This window comes from Bombus vosnesenskii, unplaced genomic scaffold, assembly GCF_011952255.1.
Source record: "Bombus vosnesenskii isolate JDL3184/JDL3185 unplaced genomic scaffold, Bvos_JDL3184-5_v1.1 scf7180000013605, whole genome shotgun sequence".
NCBI classification, from domain to species: Eukaryota; Metazoa; Arthropoda; class Insecta; order Hymenoptera; family Apidae; genus Bombus; species Bombus vosnesenskii.
This window is the reverse complement of record NW_022883144.1, coordinates 108,829-121,797: the sequence shown is the minus strand read 5'-3', so window position 1 is coordinate 121,797 and position 12,969 is coordinate 108,829. Positions and strand designations below refer to the sequence as shown.

At 34.3% G+C, this 12,969-nt stretch overlaps 2 protein-coding genes across 7 annotated transcripts in view; both read left to right on the top strand.

Moving 5' to 3' along the window:
- LOC117238703 overlaps positions 1–8,327 on the top strand; it is a 50,310-nt gene extending 41,983 nt beyond the window's left edge. Inside the window, exons 3-9 of one of the 4 annotated variants that reach the window (XM_033503827.1) lie at positions 1,455–1,721; positions 3,654–3,949; positions 4,194–4,235; positions 5,324–5,619; positions 6,078–6,261; positions 6,338–6,516; positions 6,717–8,327. In XM_033503827.1, the coding sequence (XP_033359718.1) occupies positions 1,455–1,721; positions 3,654–3,949; positions 4,194–4,235; positions 5,324–5,619; positions 6,078–6,261; positions 6,338–6,516; positions 6,717–7,167 (1,715 nt within the window). In that variant the 3' untranslated portion in view covers positions 7,168–8,327. Of the gene's footprint in view, positions 1–1,454; positions 1,722–3,653; positions 3,950–4,193; positions 4,236–5,323; positions 5,620–6,062; positions 6,262–6,337; positions 6,517–6,716 lie in introns of all 4 variants that reach the window. The other 3 variants (XM_033503826.1, XM_033503830.1, XM_033503828.1) reach the window with 3 other exon arrangements.
- Positions 8,328–11,035: 2,708 nt separating this feature from the next.
- LOC117238700 (lateral signaling target protein 2 homolog) overlaps positions 11,036–12,969 on the top strand; it is a 47,273-nt gene continuing 45,339 nt past the window's right edge. For all 3 annotated transcript variants that reach the window (XM_033503824.1, XM_033503825.1, XM_033503823.1), the window contains exon 1: positions 11,036–11,349. In XM_033503824.1, the coding sequence (XP_033359715.1) occupies positions 11,314–11,349 (36 nt within the window). In that variant the 5' untranslated portion in view covers positions 11,036–11,313. The remainder of the gene's footprint in view (positions 11,350–12,969) is intronic.

Genomic DNA, 12,969 nt, shown 5'->3' with positions numbered 1-12,969 from the left:
ATTACTAAATTTGTCAACTATTGAAAATAGTCCACTATTTAACAAATTACTAAACGTTGAAATATATAATATTCATTCAGAGATTAAAATTAATAATTAGCTCGTCTGCTTAATTATTAAAAGTTTTATTCTCGAGTTTCTGCGAATAACAATGTTTTAATCATTAAATATATTATTATTAAATGTAATCATTAAACGACTACTAACCATTAAATAATAATTAAACAGCTATTAAATAGTTATAGAATGGTATATGAATTATTCGTGTTTATTTAGAATATTATTATTTGCGATAGAAAATTTGCTGAATATTTCAGTTTACTATGGAGATTCTACTATGGAGATTAATATGTACGTATAGGCTCAAAAATATTTCCTGTATAGTGACCGTTATACAAAAAAGATTGGCAATTTACTAAGCAGTATCAAGTAGTACATGCATCATTACCAACCATTATCCGAACCACTAATCCTCTTACTACTAATAGCCATTTTTACCTGACGAGTCGAGAAAAGGGAATGGAGAATTCGAATTTACAGTTATTGAACCACCAATAAAATTTTCTCTATAGCACGCAAAGTGAACTCATTCCGTTACTAATCGCTTCCGACATCGTTAGAATACTTTCGTTATTAGAATTAATTTTCAATCGCATTAGAAGATCATTACACAGGAATTTCCACGGTGTTTTATGACATCGGATCATATTTCTGACGAAGACTTTGATTTATCGATGATACAGTTTCATGTTAATTTTTAGTTTCCCTTTGAGTCACTAATTTAGGAGCCAGAATGCCTTAAAAGAATTAAAATATCTAACTCGTCAATTCTACGTACGAAAACAAGTCAAGGAAAATCGAGTTCGTACGCTGAATTAATTTTTTATTAAATATATGTACATTTAAACTCGATGTTCTCGAGAACGAAGCTTCAAATGAACAGATTTTATTCTACGTATTACACGTAAAATAATCGGAGGCTGCATTTATCAATGCGCAAGCTTGAGCTTCGTTCTCTATGGAGCCTCGTTTTACAACATAACTTCAAAACATAATTACACTTTGTGACGATGTTGCGCCCAGAGTCTCCAAAAGTACAAATGTATCCTTAACAATAACCCTATATATCCTGTTGTATTAAACTTCCCGCAACATCCTGTCCAATCGCGAAAAAAGTCCCATACTAAAGAACCGAAACGTAATTTTCCACTGGAAATACTCCCTCGAACACCAAAGATTCCTCACTGTTCCCTGTCGGAACCAGCGATTTGCTGTAATTGTAAGCAGGGACAAAGGTCCGGCGTAGTTAGAAAGAGACTCGTGCCGGCGCACGTGGCTCAACCCTGTCGGGCGGGTATCTGGTTGGACGGTATCCGTTTACAGGAAGCGAGCTATTTACCGTTTTTACTCGAGTGTCACTTACAGCCGTCTGGTTTCCTCGTCACGTGCTACAGGGAAGCGGAAGAGCGCGGTGGAACTGCTCCAGGAGACGAAGGCGTTCTACGTGAAGAGCGAGACCGTGCTGGACCGGAAGCAAGAGCTGAAGAACAGTGGTCATCTTCAGGTCTCGCAGCTGAGCGCTCCGAGCGCTCCTCCAAGGCTGCTGAGGAAATGCGGGAACACGTCGACCTGTTCGATGCAACCGACGTCGCCGTCGCAGCTGCCACCTGCTCCGATGACGCCACCTTGTTGCTGGGCATCGTGCCACGAACAGGACAGGCGTAAGTCTCTTGGAAAAGTTCGATGCTATACACTATATACACCTTTCGATGTATACGTATACACCTTTTTGACCACGTAATCGATTTAACGCGCATGGCTGTTAACAGTTGTACGCAACTACAGACACATATATGTGTACCAATGTGTCGGTATTACATATACGCTTCCTCGTTTCATTGCCGGGCAACTTGCCATCGACGAGATTGCTGTAAGTGGTTGTCCGAGCACTTTCGAAAGCTTTCTTCGATCTTTTCTCATGGATGTTATACTGTAGCTGAATGGGAATCGGTAACGAGTTTGGCTATCGTGTTTATGGGGATACCTGTACATGCTTCCGTAATCGTTTCTCGAGATTTTTACTTGTTCGTTTCGTTGCTACTGATTTCCTTTACAGCTAATTCTCTGTTGTCTTTTAATCCTCTGTTCTTAACTTTGCTCTCCACCTCACTTTTTCCTCACGTTTGTCTGTTTCCAGGCATGTTCTTCCTTTGTACTATTCATAAAATGCGTGGAATACGCAAAAGTTACAAAAATTAAATTGGATAATGACACCAAATATTCGAAAGCTATCTTATAATATTGAGAAAAGTGTGATATGTTCGTTTTTTTTAAATTTGTGTTGACTATGTTACCTGGTAGCTAAAAGAAATTACGTATTTTGATATGAAATAATCAAAGCCTTTCGAAGATAGGCGATAAAAATAATTTTTAAGAAACAAATAATAGTGGATAATAATAGATACTTTGTTTTTCACAGAAATGAAAATTATTCACAGAGATTTGTAACTATTATAAATGTAAATAATTTTAAGATCATCAAATTAGCGTTCGACAGCCGGAGTATTACCTGGCATTAGACACTTTTCGTGGATTAAATAATCGTGCGATTTTACTTTATCCTTTGCGGCCGAAGGCTGTGGTATTCTTAGCAGCATACTTTTACCGTTTCGGTCGCGCGCCGGAAAATGAACGAGTCGTTTGCCGTCAACGGTTTTGCTTAATGCAGGTGTACAAGTAAGGTGCTCGCTGCGTCGAGTTAAAAAATTACAAAATATATCTCATTACGATCTCACGAGAAAATTGTAATTATCGATCAAGGAGCAAACACGAAATAAATGTTTACAGAATTTTCAATGAAACTAACAGAACTTTCATAAAACTTCAACTATTTCTATTGCCTACGTTCATAATTCAGCTTCTATTTTAAAACCATCCTAAGCACATTAATCATAAAAATGGATGTGGAGCCATTGTATTTCTTCTTACTAAAATCAACGGATACATTCTGTATCTGGCCGTTAAGTGATTACCTCTTGTAGATTGCTTTCAACGCGACACATGATATCGCTATGTCCAAACTCGTTACTTCCAACAGACCAATCCTGTCCAGGTAGCGTATTTCATTGCGAAACCCTCCAAAAAGAAGATTGCACATTCTCATGTGAATTATTTCCACGTGATGAAAGTTGCAGGAAATGTCGTGTTAAAAGATGCTTAGGCGTGAATATTTCTAAAAGCGTGTACAGATCTACAAAAATTGTCAACAAGCTAAAATGTGTGTCTGTTTTAGCTAACTACCATCAAATATCTGAAGAAAATGATATTATAAAAAAGATGTTCTTATAAATGAAGGAGAACACGATGTAGCCTAAAAAGAAATTATTCTTTTTGTAAGTGGAATAATAGAAGGTCGAGTTAATTTTTTAAATGGGATACTATCCTTTTTTATTCATAATATGTTTATTGAGATATATTTTGAAATTAATATATTTATTGAAATACATTTATCAGTAGCCATTCAATTATACATATACGAGTAAGAAAAAAATACAAAAGAATTTCTGTTTTTCGCTTAAAGTTGAAAATTTCCCAGAAACAGTTGACGAAATTAATTATGTGGCGTAAAAATTTATTTCGTCTCTGTCGAATAGCGGACGGAATTCTGAGTCCTCAACAAACACTGCCACCCGCACTGCCACCGAAGAGTCCACGTCTGGTTCCTGTTCCGCAGCGGCGCACGATTTCAGGGCCGCCGAGCAGCACCGGCGGAGATCAGCTGCAGACGAAATTACGTCGGTTGTTAAATACCGATAGCAAGGAGAACGTATTCTTTCCTGACAGTCCAACGCAGACGATCATCCAGGCGAATGGTATCCCACAGGAGGAGAAATTCCGATATTCTCCTAGCAGTCTGTCACCTAATCTTCGCGAGGAAGACCGCATAAAGGTAAAATCTTCGTACTTTTGAGTAAATCTTGAAAATACAGTGAGGTATCTCAAAACGAACTACACACGTAATTGATTCTAGATTTTTGTTTGTTGTAGCATCAGTTCGTTGCAGACGCGTTCCTTGTTATATACCTCGCTGTATATTAATTTTTATAATTTGCTTCGTTTCTCAGCTGTCCTCATTTTTGTAAAACAAAATTACTGATTATTTGCAGTTGTATAATCTACATATATATTTTTAGCTCGGTGTAATACATATAGTTCGTGTTCGAGCGAAGATCGACGTGAGTCGTGATTTAGTTTTTACCTTTACTTCCGTCTGAAATGTTTCGCTGTGATTTATTCCGAATATTTTACGCACTGCAATAATTTTATTGTATTTTTATATCCTATAGTTTTACGTACACGTGTACACTATCGTTGAAAGATTTTGAATTTATGAACATATTCGTTGTTGCTGACGTAAAATTATGCTACTTTACAAGATAGTAGAAAGATATACGATAAGCGATATAATTTTTCACGATAGTGTAACTGTCTTAAATGTCTTGCAATACTTGTTAATTCATCGCCGATATGTGATATTATTGTCCTTCGTACGTTTTATCCATGAATACGTATGCACGCTTCCTTGCGATGAATCGTAATTATGGAAGTGTCGGAGACAGGAAACGGAGTTAGGAACCGGACGTTGTACATACGCGTGTTCGCGAGTTTAACACGGAAGACATATTCCTCCACTGTTTTATTAAACACGTGCACAGCATGGATGATCAAACTGTTGGGAAACTGGTATGGGATTTCTATCGATCATTTTGATTGATTTCTCTTATGGTTTTAAATTCTCTGATTAATATTTTCCACACATGTAACTTCTAAAAATTTGGGATCAAGCAATACGTATAATTAGAGTTTTAGACTTTAATTTTTCACGTAATTTCAGGAGATGAGATACTTTTAAGATATTTGGAATACAAGTTGCAGTTAAAAAGAAGATAATAATATAGATATACTTTATTTCTTGATCGATGTCTCTATTTCACACTACGTACACGACTTCTAAAAAATTAGGAATAAATCGATGTTCGCCAATTATTTGTGATAATCCCTGTATGTTTTGTATTAATTGTAATTTTAATCGATTTATATAGAATTTTATCATGCATCCAAATTGAAACAATCTGATATACAGAACATGCACCAGGAGGAACTGTATCTGCACTATTAAATCGAATGACCCAAAATTGTCCAGCAACAATTACAAAATAATGCAGTCAACAAAACGTTTCAGAAATACATGTACATACACTTTTTTACGGTGAAATTATATACCATAAGCCCATATTAAATTCTATTTTTATCATTTTTATAGCACTGCTCGCAAGATGTTCGTTTCAAGTTTGGCCGCAGCAATTCACATTCGCATACATCCGGAAGAACCGGGAGGAAGTCCACCAGCTCGCAGTCGGTGGAAAACACCGTGTGTCACAAATCTTTGCCTGACCTCCATACTAGCACGCGACGACGGGCGTCCCTGTCGCCACGTGCATCGACCAAATCATCTAAGCCATCCGGCCATCATCAATCTTCGAGCAATTGCCCAGATTGTGAAACTAGTTCGGATTATTCAGAGCACAGTTTCAAACGAGATGCAGTCTGTTATCGCAGGTATTCAAAATATTTTCACATGTATACTCCGATAAATATAATTATAGAATTCACGGGTTGTTTGGAACATTTTTCTACTTAATTTCTTATGCACAGTATTGTTTAGGTCTTCCGAAAGTGGGTCTACAAAGTGCTTTTGAAAACCATTTATGAGATTTGATTAGTTGCACTTTTAAGCTCTAATAATATTCTAAAAAAATATAGCTATTTATAGTGCTACTACATATTATTTTGTTCCTATTATTTTAACAATACTATGTCATTTGAATATCTTTATAAGAACAATTTATTTCTTTCGACTGAAAATTAAAGATAATATCAGAATTAGTTTCATTTAATTTTTAAATATTTTTAAAACTTGAGAACAAAAATTGTAAGTAATAAAAAATTTCGCATAGTGCGCCTCACATTTGTGAAACATAAAATTATTACTCTCATGTAAGTTATTACTATTCCAGTTCTAGACACATCAGACGTTCGTTAGGTTCAGGTGGTGGTGATGCGAGTAGCGTATTATCTGCCGGTGGTCGAACGCAAAAGTCATCAGGTTCCAGCAAGCTAAGTCATGGAGCGACTGCAAGAGACTCCGGAGGATCGTCCGGACATTGTACACCTCGTAGCGAACCTCCGCCAGTAATACAGGTTTAGTTGAAAGTTAAAGATGTCTCGTAACGTTAAATGGAAACCGCTATTCATGGAGTGAAATATTTTGCTTCAGGATTGCTGGAGTCATATACGTCGTGACAGCGGTGCATCTACTCAACACTCGACGGAAAAAGATCGTTCAAGAAGAGGTAGTTACGCTAACGGTACCCCACCATCTGTCGTAAGGCGATACAGTCCTGATTCTGAGAGCAGCAACAGTCAAACGGATTATAGTCCGACATGCAACTCAAGGTACGTTCTTAAAATTGGACAAATTCGAGCACTCAAAGGATATTAAAGATATCAAAGGTATCCTGTGTGAAAACAGAAATACGAAAAGATTTAAATATTTAAAGAATTAAGTGTTCAGTGTTTTTCATACAAGATATTTTTAATATTCCCTTTTTGTTAGTCAAAGTACATAATAATAAAAGTTTGTATCTCTGCCTTAGGTTTTCCGATGGCTGGAAAGAAGGTCGCGGCCGACCAATTCTGAGATCGAAATCGGACATTAGCGATCGTTATTGGCGTCAGGATAATGGTCGATCCAATAAAGTACCTGCACGGCCTCCTCGGTCGATCACCCAACTCGAAAACTTCTTTGACTGTTTAGGTCTCGATTCGGAAAATTATCAACGTATCACGAAACCAGATTCAAAGTCGTCGTCTCCTGTATTTTTTGATAGCGTTAGCTCGGTCGATTCAGCGTTAGGTCTTTACTCGTGGGCTGGGAACAACCAAACGAATCAGAGTAGTCAATGGCAGAACAATGATTGCAGTGTCGGTATGGGTAACGATGATTCCAACCAGAGGGTTAACGATCCACCGAGCATCGTCGAACGTAACGCTCGAATAATTAAATGGCTCTGTCAGTGCCGAAAAGTGCAGTTTGGATTTAGTTAAGCAACGTGTTTAGGAAAAGGACAATCGATTCTCCAATCTCAGTAACACGCATTCAAGTCAACGAAAATAAGAGTTTTTCATCTTGCCAACGATTTATCCTTTCACGACTCACGGCAACCTTTGCATTTAAGTTGGCTAAAAAAACAGCACGTATGTAAGAGAGTACATTTTTCCTGCTTTTTATCCAGTTACTAATGCTACAGCGAGTAGCCTGTTAATTTATCTTCCTTTTCTTTTTCTTATTTCACAAGCATATGTGCCATCTACTTACCTATATAACTTGTTGTGCATTTGTGTCGCACCTTTAGATCGTCATTGAAACTCTTTGATGTGAGATTCTGTTTTCATCGATGTGTTTTTGTCAAAATTTGTATATACCATCGTAGATGGTAGAAGTTGATTGTATAACAGTAGAGAATTATTTTCATACGTGTAGCCACATACGTGGCTTTCTGCTTGTTTAAATAATTTTGTTTTTAGTAAATCAGTTTATTGTCGTATGTTAGCACTATTGAATTTACAACGAGTTTATCATCACACAAACCAACCGTTCTTTAACCGTTTTTCCACGGTGTTGTGGTCTATTGGTCACTGAAGTTATGTATAAATAGTATGGAGTTTATTGCACTGTTTTGCCTTAAACTTAAGTCTTAAATTAGTCGTTGCTAAATTTGATTGTTATAGTCTCTCTTGTGACAATGCCAGCGGATAACCGGCATTTATATTAGGAAATAGATATTTCTTTCTCACGTCCTTATTTTTCATGCCACGCATTTTAAATATTGAATACATTAATTAATGCTAACATTATTTTTCAAGCAATTTGATATTGAATGCTAACTGGAGATGTGGTCGATCTTTCTGGTTAAGTAGGAATTGAATTGATGGTATTACAGTTACGTCAAAAAGTCAAGTTTTTATCTTACAATGCAGAAAATACTTACTATGTTTCTCCAGTAGCATTATTATTACAATAGTATCGATTCAATCACATTAATGTTTTCGCTGGTGGTTCTATATCGTTATATTAATCTGTATTGAGCTGCATTGTAGAAGTAATATTGGTACAAAACAAAACTGTATGTGATTTACAGAATTTTTAAGGACTTTTCTCTGTAAAACTTTTCGCCAATGGAATTTATATAAGGAATTTCACAGAATTTTCACACGTTGATGTTTTTATATCCCGTAAGTCTTGTTAAATGATATTATGTTCGATCGTTACGAAATGATTTTGAATATAATACATTTGAACATTTTTATAACTTTGGAAATTACACGTTTGATTAAACAATTTATCTTAATTATACGATATAATTAGTCTGACTTTTAGAGTATTTATGAAAGCAAATATCGAAACTCTCTATTATACATTCGGTATTTTATTTATGATAAGTATCTACTTTGTGCCTAAAAAAACTTGAGAAACCTTATTTTAGTAAAAAATTTATTCTAATTGTTTAATATATCTATACATACGTTCAATATTTTATTGATGAAGTTTTTAATTAAAGCCTGTGTATTTTATAAAATTTAATATTATCGTTTAAGTATTAAAAGAACGATAAAATCAGTATCTTATATTTTAGAAGATTTAAATTAAATACAATCCCTAAAATACTATGATATAATTATTGAAATCTGTAATTAATAAGAAAAAACCTATCAATATTCATTTATCGCTTTAAATATTTCCAGATATATTTCACTGTGCAATAATACGAATAATTCACTTAGATGTTTCTTATTTTAAGTGATATATATATTAGATCATACTGTTTGAAATATTTTAACTATTGTGTGGCAATCAATTACAGATGTATTAATTATGACCTTGAATGTTTATAACGAATGGAATTCATCAATTACGTGATTCGAACATTTAACACAAAGCAAAAAGAAAGAAAAAGAATTTGTGTAATATAATACACCAAGAAGTTACTCAACTACTCTCATTTCAAGTGATATAGATGTCTTAGATAAGTAGTGAGTTTGCATAGATCGTAAGTGAAACGTGGTAGTACATTGCATTTAAAACAGAGAAAAAAGAGTTGATATTACTACCCGCGTAGTAGAAAGTCTTGCATTTTTTCAAGCAAATGTAAAGTGATGCTTGTATCGAACAATAGATGTTTCTGTAGTTACGTAACCAGTATTTACTACAATTATTTACTTACAGTTTTTGAGAAAAATATACAGAACGTATAATCGAAATTATGAGGGCTGCCTTGGCAGTCATGGGAAAAGTGTTATTGCACAAAAGTCGAACATAGAGTATGTATGCTTACAAGAAGCATTTTGCTTATAACTTTTTGAGCTAAAGCACTGTTTCATGTATGTGTATCAATGATGTTTGGTGGTATTTAATTACCTCAAAGTTTTTATTCCCAAAATTGAAATTCTTGCCTTGTAATAAAAAAGAAAAAAAAAGAATTCATAATATATTTTTGTTAGTTATAATGACTCGCATCTTGGTTAATAATCCTATTATGAAATGTTTGAAAATAAAACTTTTAAATCTAGTTACAACTTAGTTATTGTAGGATGTAGAGAATATAGCGTTAAATATCTTCGATATATTATTTTCAAAAAGTTTTAAGCAAACTAATGAAATTAACACTATATGTTACTTCTTGAGAATATAAGCACAAGGTGTGTTCTATTTCTACTCTAGTAAGATTTAAGCCTATCAACTTATGGGAAAAGAATCTGTTCGAATGTATTTGAAATTTATTTACATTTAAATTCATTTGTAAGTGTTCAAGAAGAATTTACTACTTATCGTGGTAGAAATCTACATTCCACTTCTTTACACGTGTATGTGAATCTCAAGAAGTAAAAAGATAGCATAAGTTTCTATTATTTTTTCGATAGAATTATGTTTTCTGTATTGACGTTAATTTGTTAACATAATCGAAGGAATTTGTATAACATTATATTGCAATTCGTTTTAAGTTATAGATTATGTAATCCATATACTTGTATAGTAGAGCTCCCCGCGATATTTTTACTATTTTATTAACTCGAGGCTTACATATATATATAGAAATTTTTTTAGTATTAAGTAAATTTGTTGGAACTTAATTTGTAATTTTAAATCCAAATGTATACTTAAATTGTGAAACTTACGTATGTGTATGTGCATAATTTGTGATCCATAATATTTAACATTGTTAAAGTCATACATTTTTAATTGCTTTTTTTATAATCTAGTCACGTAGATCAAAATATGTTAAATTTCAAGATAATATTATTAAATTCCTTCTGTGTATCGCTGGTAATTTTATTTTACAACCCAATTATTATATGAAATATCTACATACATTCTCTCATATACAGATTATTTTATTCTTATAATTTAAAACCTAAGGAGAAAAAAATATCTTTTTCGTGAAATATTTAAACGATATAATCATATACGATTTAAACATTAAACATTAAGGTAAACATACAAAAATTCTATTATATATATTTAGTATATTTGACTTTTTACACAAAGTTCCCATATTAAATTTGTCACTAAAATAAATTCAATTTTAACTGATTCAGAGAATTTTTCAGAAGAATGTTTAATTAATTTCAATATTTAAGATAGAATAGTTTTATAACATAGATGATTAAGTAATAACGTAAATCAATATTTGCGTTTATAAACGAATTAAAATACTAAACTCTGTCACGAAATCATAATAATATGTATTTTAATCTTTTTAATTTAAAAAAGTCGTTTAACTTTAATCGTCGTTTATTTAATTCAAACAATGAATTCAAATATAACGCGTAGATGGCAATTCTGTCGAAAATCATGACGTCACATCGTCCATGATGTTCAACGAGCGCATGCGCAACAGCAAGCTGCGCCTTTGCAGTCTGTGCTCATCAGTCAGTCAGTCTTACGGACGCGCGATTTACGTTTGACGTTCAGTTTCGGATGTGTAGTTCGACCGAATTCGTCGATGGTCGTATGTTTGATGGTGGTACTTGACGAAAGAACTCGAATTCGTATGCGGTTGGCTGGTGTCTCGTGGTGTGACGCTTTCTGGTAAGATTGTAGTGGCACGTTTCGCTATGACGCAAGTGCTTTGGCCGCAAGAGGCGCAGTGACGACTCGCCCGTGAGCCTGCCGACATCCTCGACAGCCCTACGATGGAGTCGATCAGAAAATGGTTCTACAGGCCTAAGGTGAGTTTCTTTTCTTCTCTCTTTTCGTTCTCTTTGCTCATCTCTACTTTTATTATTTCTCTCTTTTAAACGTGCCTTTTCTTTTTTTCTTTGTATCGTTCCTTATCGTACTGGTTATTTGATCGAACGCGTGCGCTCGTTCTTTTTTTTTCTTTTTTTTTTTTTTTTTTTTTTTTGTTCCTCGTTCCTGTCTTTCTGTATGTTGGACCTGCGCGCTGTTGCCACCTGTTTCGTGAAAATTCGCACGACATCCCGAAGTGCTTCGGGCGACGTGTTACACCTGCGTGATATACGTGTACTTACGTACTTCATTGATACGCACACGAGTGCACGTCGTCCTTGTTTACAGTTCGACGTTTTCTTTCGTCACGAATTATCATGATTTCTATGTATACGCATAGTATGTATGTTCAAGATATCCCTCCTAATCGAAATTGCAAGTAACGATCATGGAATATGGCCTGATCAGCTGATACGTTATAGGACCCTAGTGGTTTTTAATCTTTCAGTACAGGATGGCCTCGACGATTAATCTCAGTTCATGGAGATACTTTCCTTTCATTCTTATGAAAATATATACATACATAAGGTGTACATACATACATACATAAATACATGTATAAGGAAGATTGACAAATCGCGTTATTTTGGAAAATAATATTAATCAGAGGAAAGATAGTGTTATTTTCTTCATATTTTTAAATGTGATGTTTTATTCGAAGAATGACAAGATTAGGATCTGTGGTAATATTCCACAACTTTAGGTATCATTGAGAGGATGCCCTCATTAATTTAGTACATAAGTCGAATTACCTGAAATCGCAATCAATTAGCTCATTTTATTTCCGGTATACATGTATAACTCATAATTGCATCATCGTTATGTTATCTGTGTAAATGTTAAAGTATGGATATTTATACATTTATGGGAAATTTAAAAATAAACAAACGCATATAATATGTAAAAACATAGAAAACATGAAAAGTATAATATTTATCCTAATATTTAATGGATAACACAAATCTCTGTTTAGGTTTTATTTCAATTATATAAATAAACATCGCAGTTTAGCTATTCTATATCAAATACATAATACAACCTGTGAAAATCGAAAGTAAGAATTTTTAGTGATCGAATTTGAATTTAAAATTGAAATAGGTTTCCGCTTTTTCTAATTAACATTTCCAACAGTTACAAAGATATTCCATGTTTGTGTCGTATTTCGTATTTCCTATTTACCCAGTTGCTTTCTCTTTCGTTGTCAACAACCTACATCTAATATCACATGACTCTAGCATCTCTATCCTGTTTAAGCTCGATAACTTGAATTGTTAGATCTCGAACAACACGAAATTTTTCGAAAATCTACTAGATTTTTTTTGGCTCAGAAACTACAATCTTTAGAAGCATGTACAGTTCGTTCAATTAATTGTGCATTTCTGCCGCGTAGAAATATTCGTGGGTGTTGTACATTCGTTGCACGTACGAGGAAAAGATTTTTTGTCTCTGTCGGTCGGACGCGTTTGTCGCCAGCTTTCGAAGTCGCATCGTGGACGCTATCGCAGCGCACGTGAAAATGCGACAGCAGAACGGGGGACGTATTTCATTTCTTTCGATGC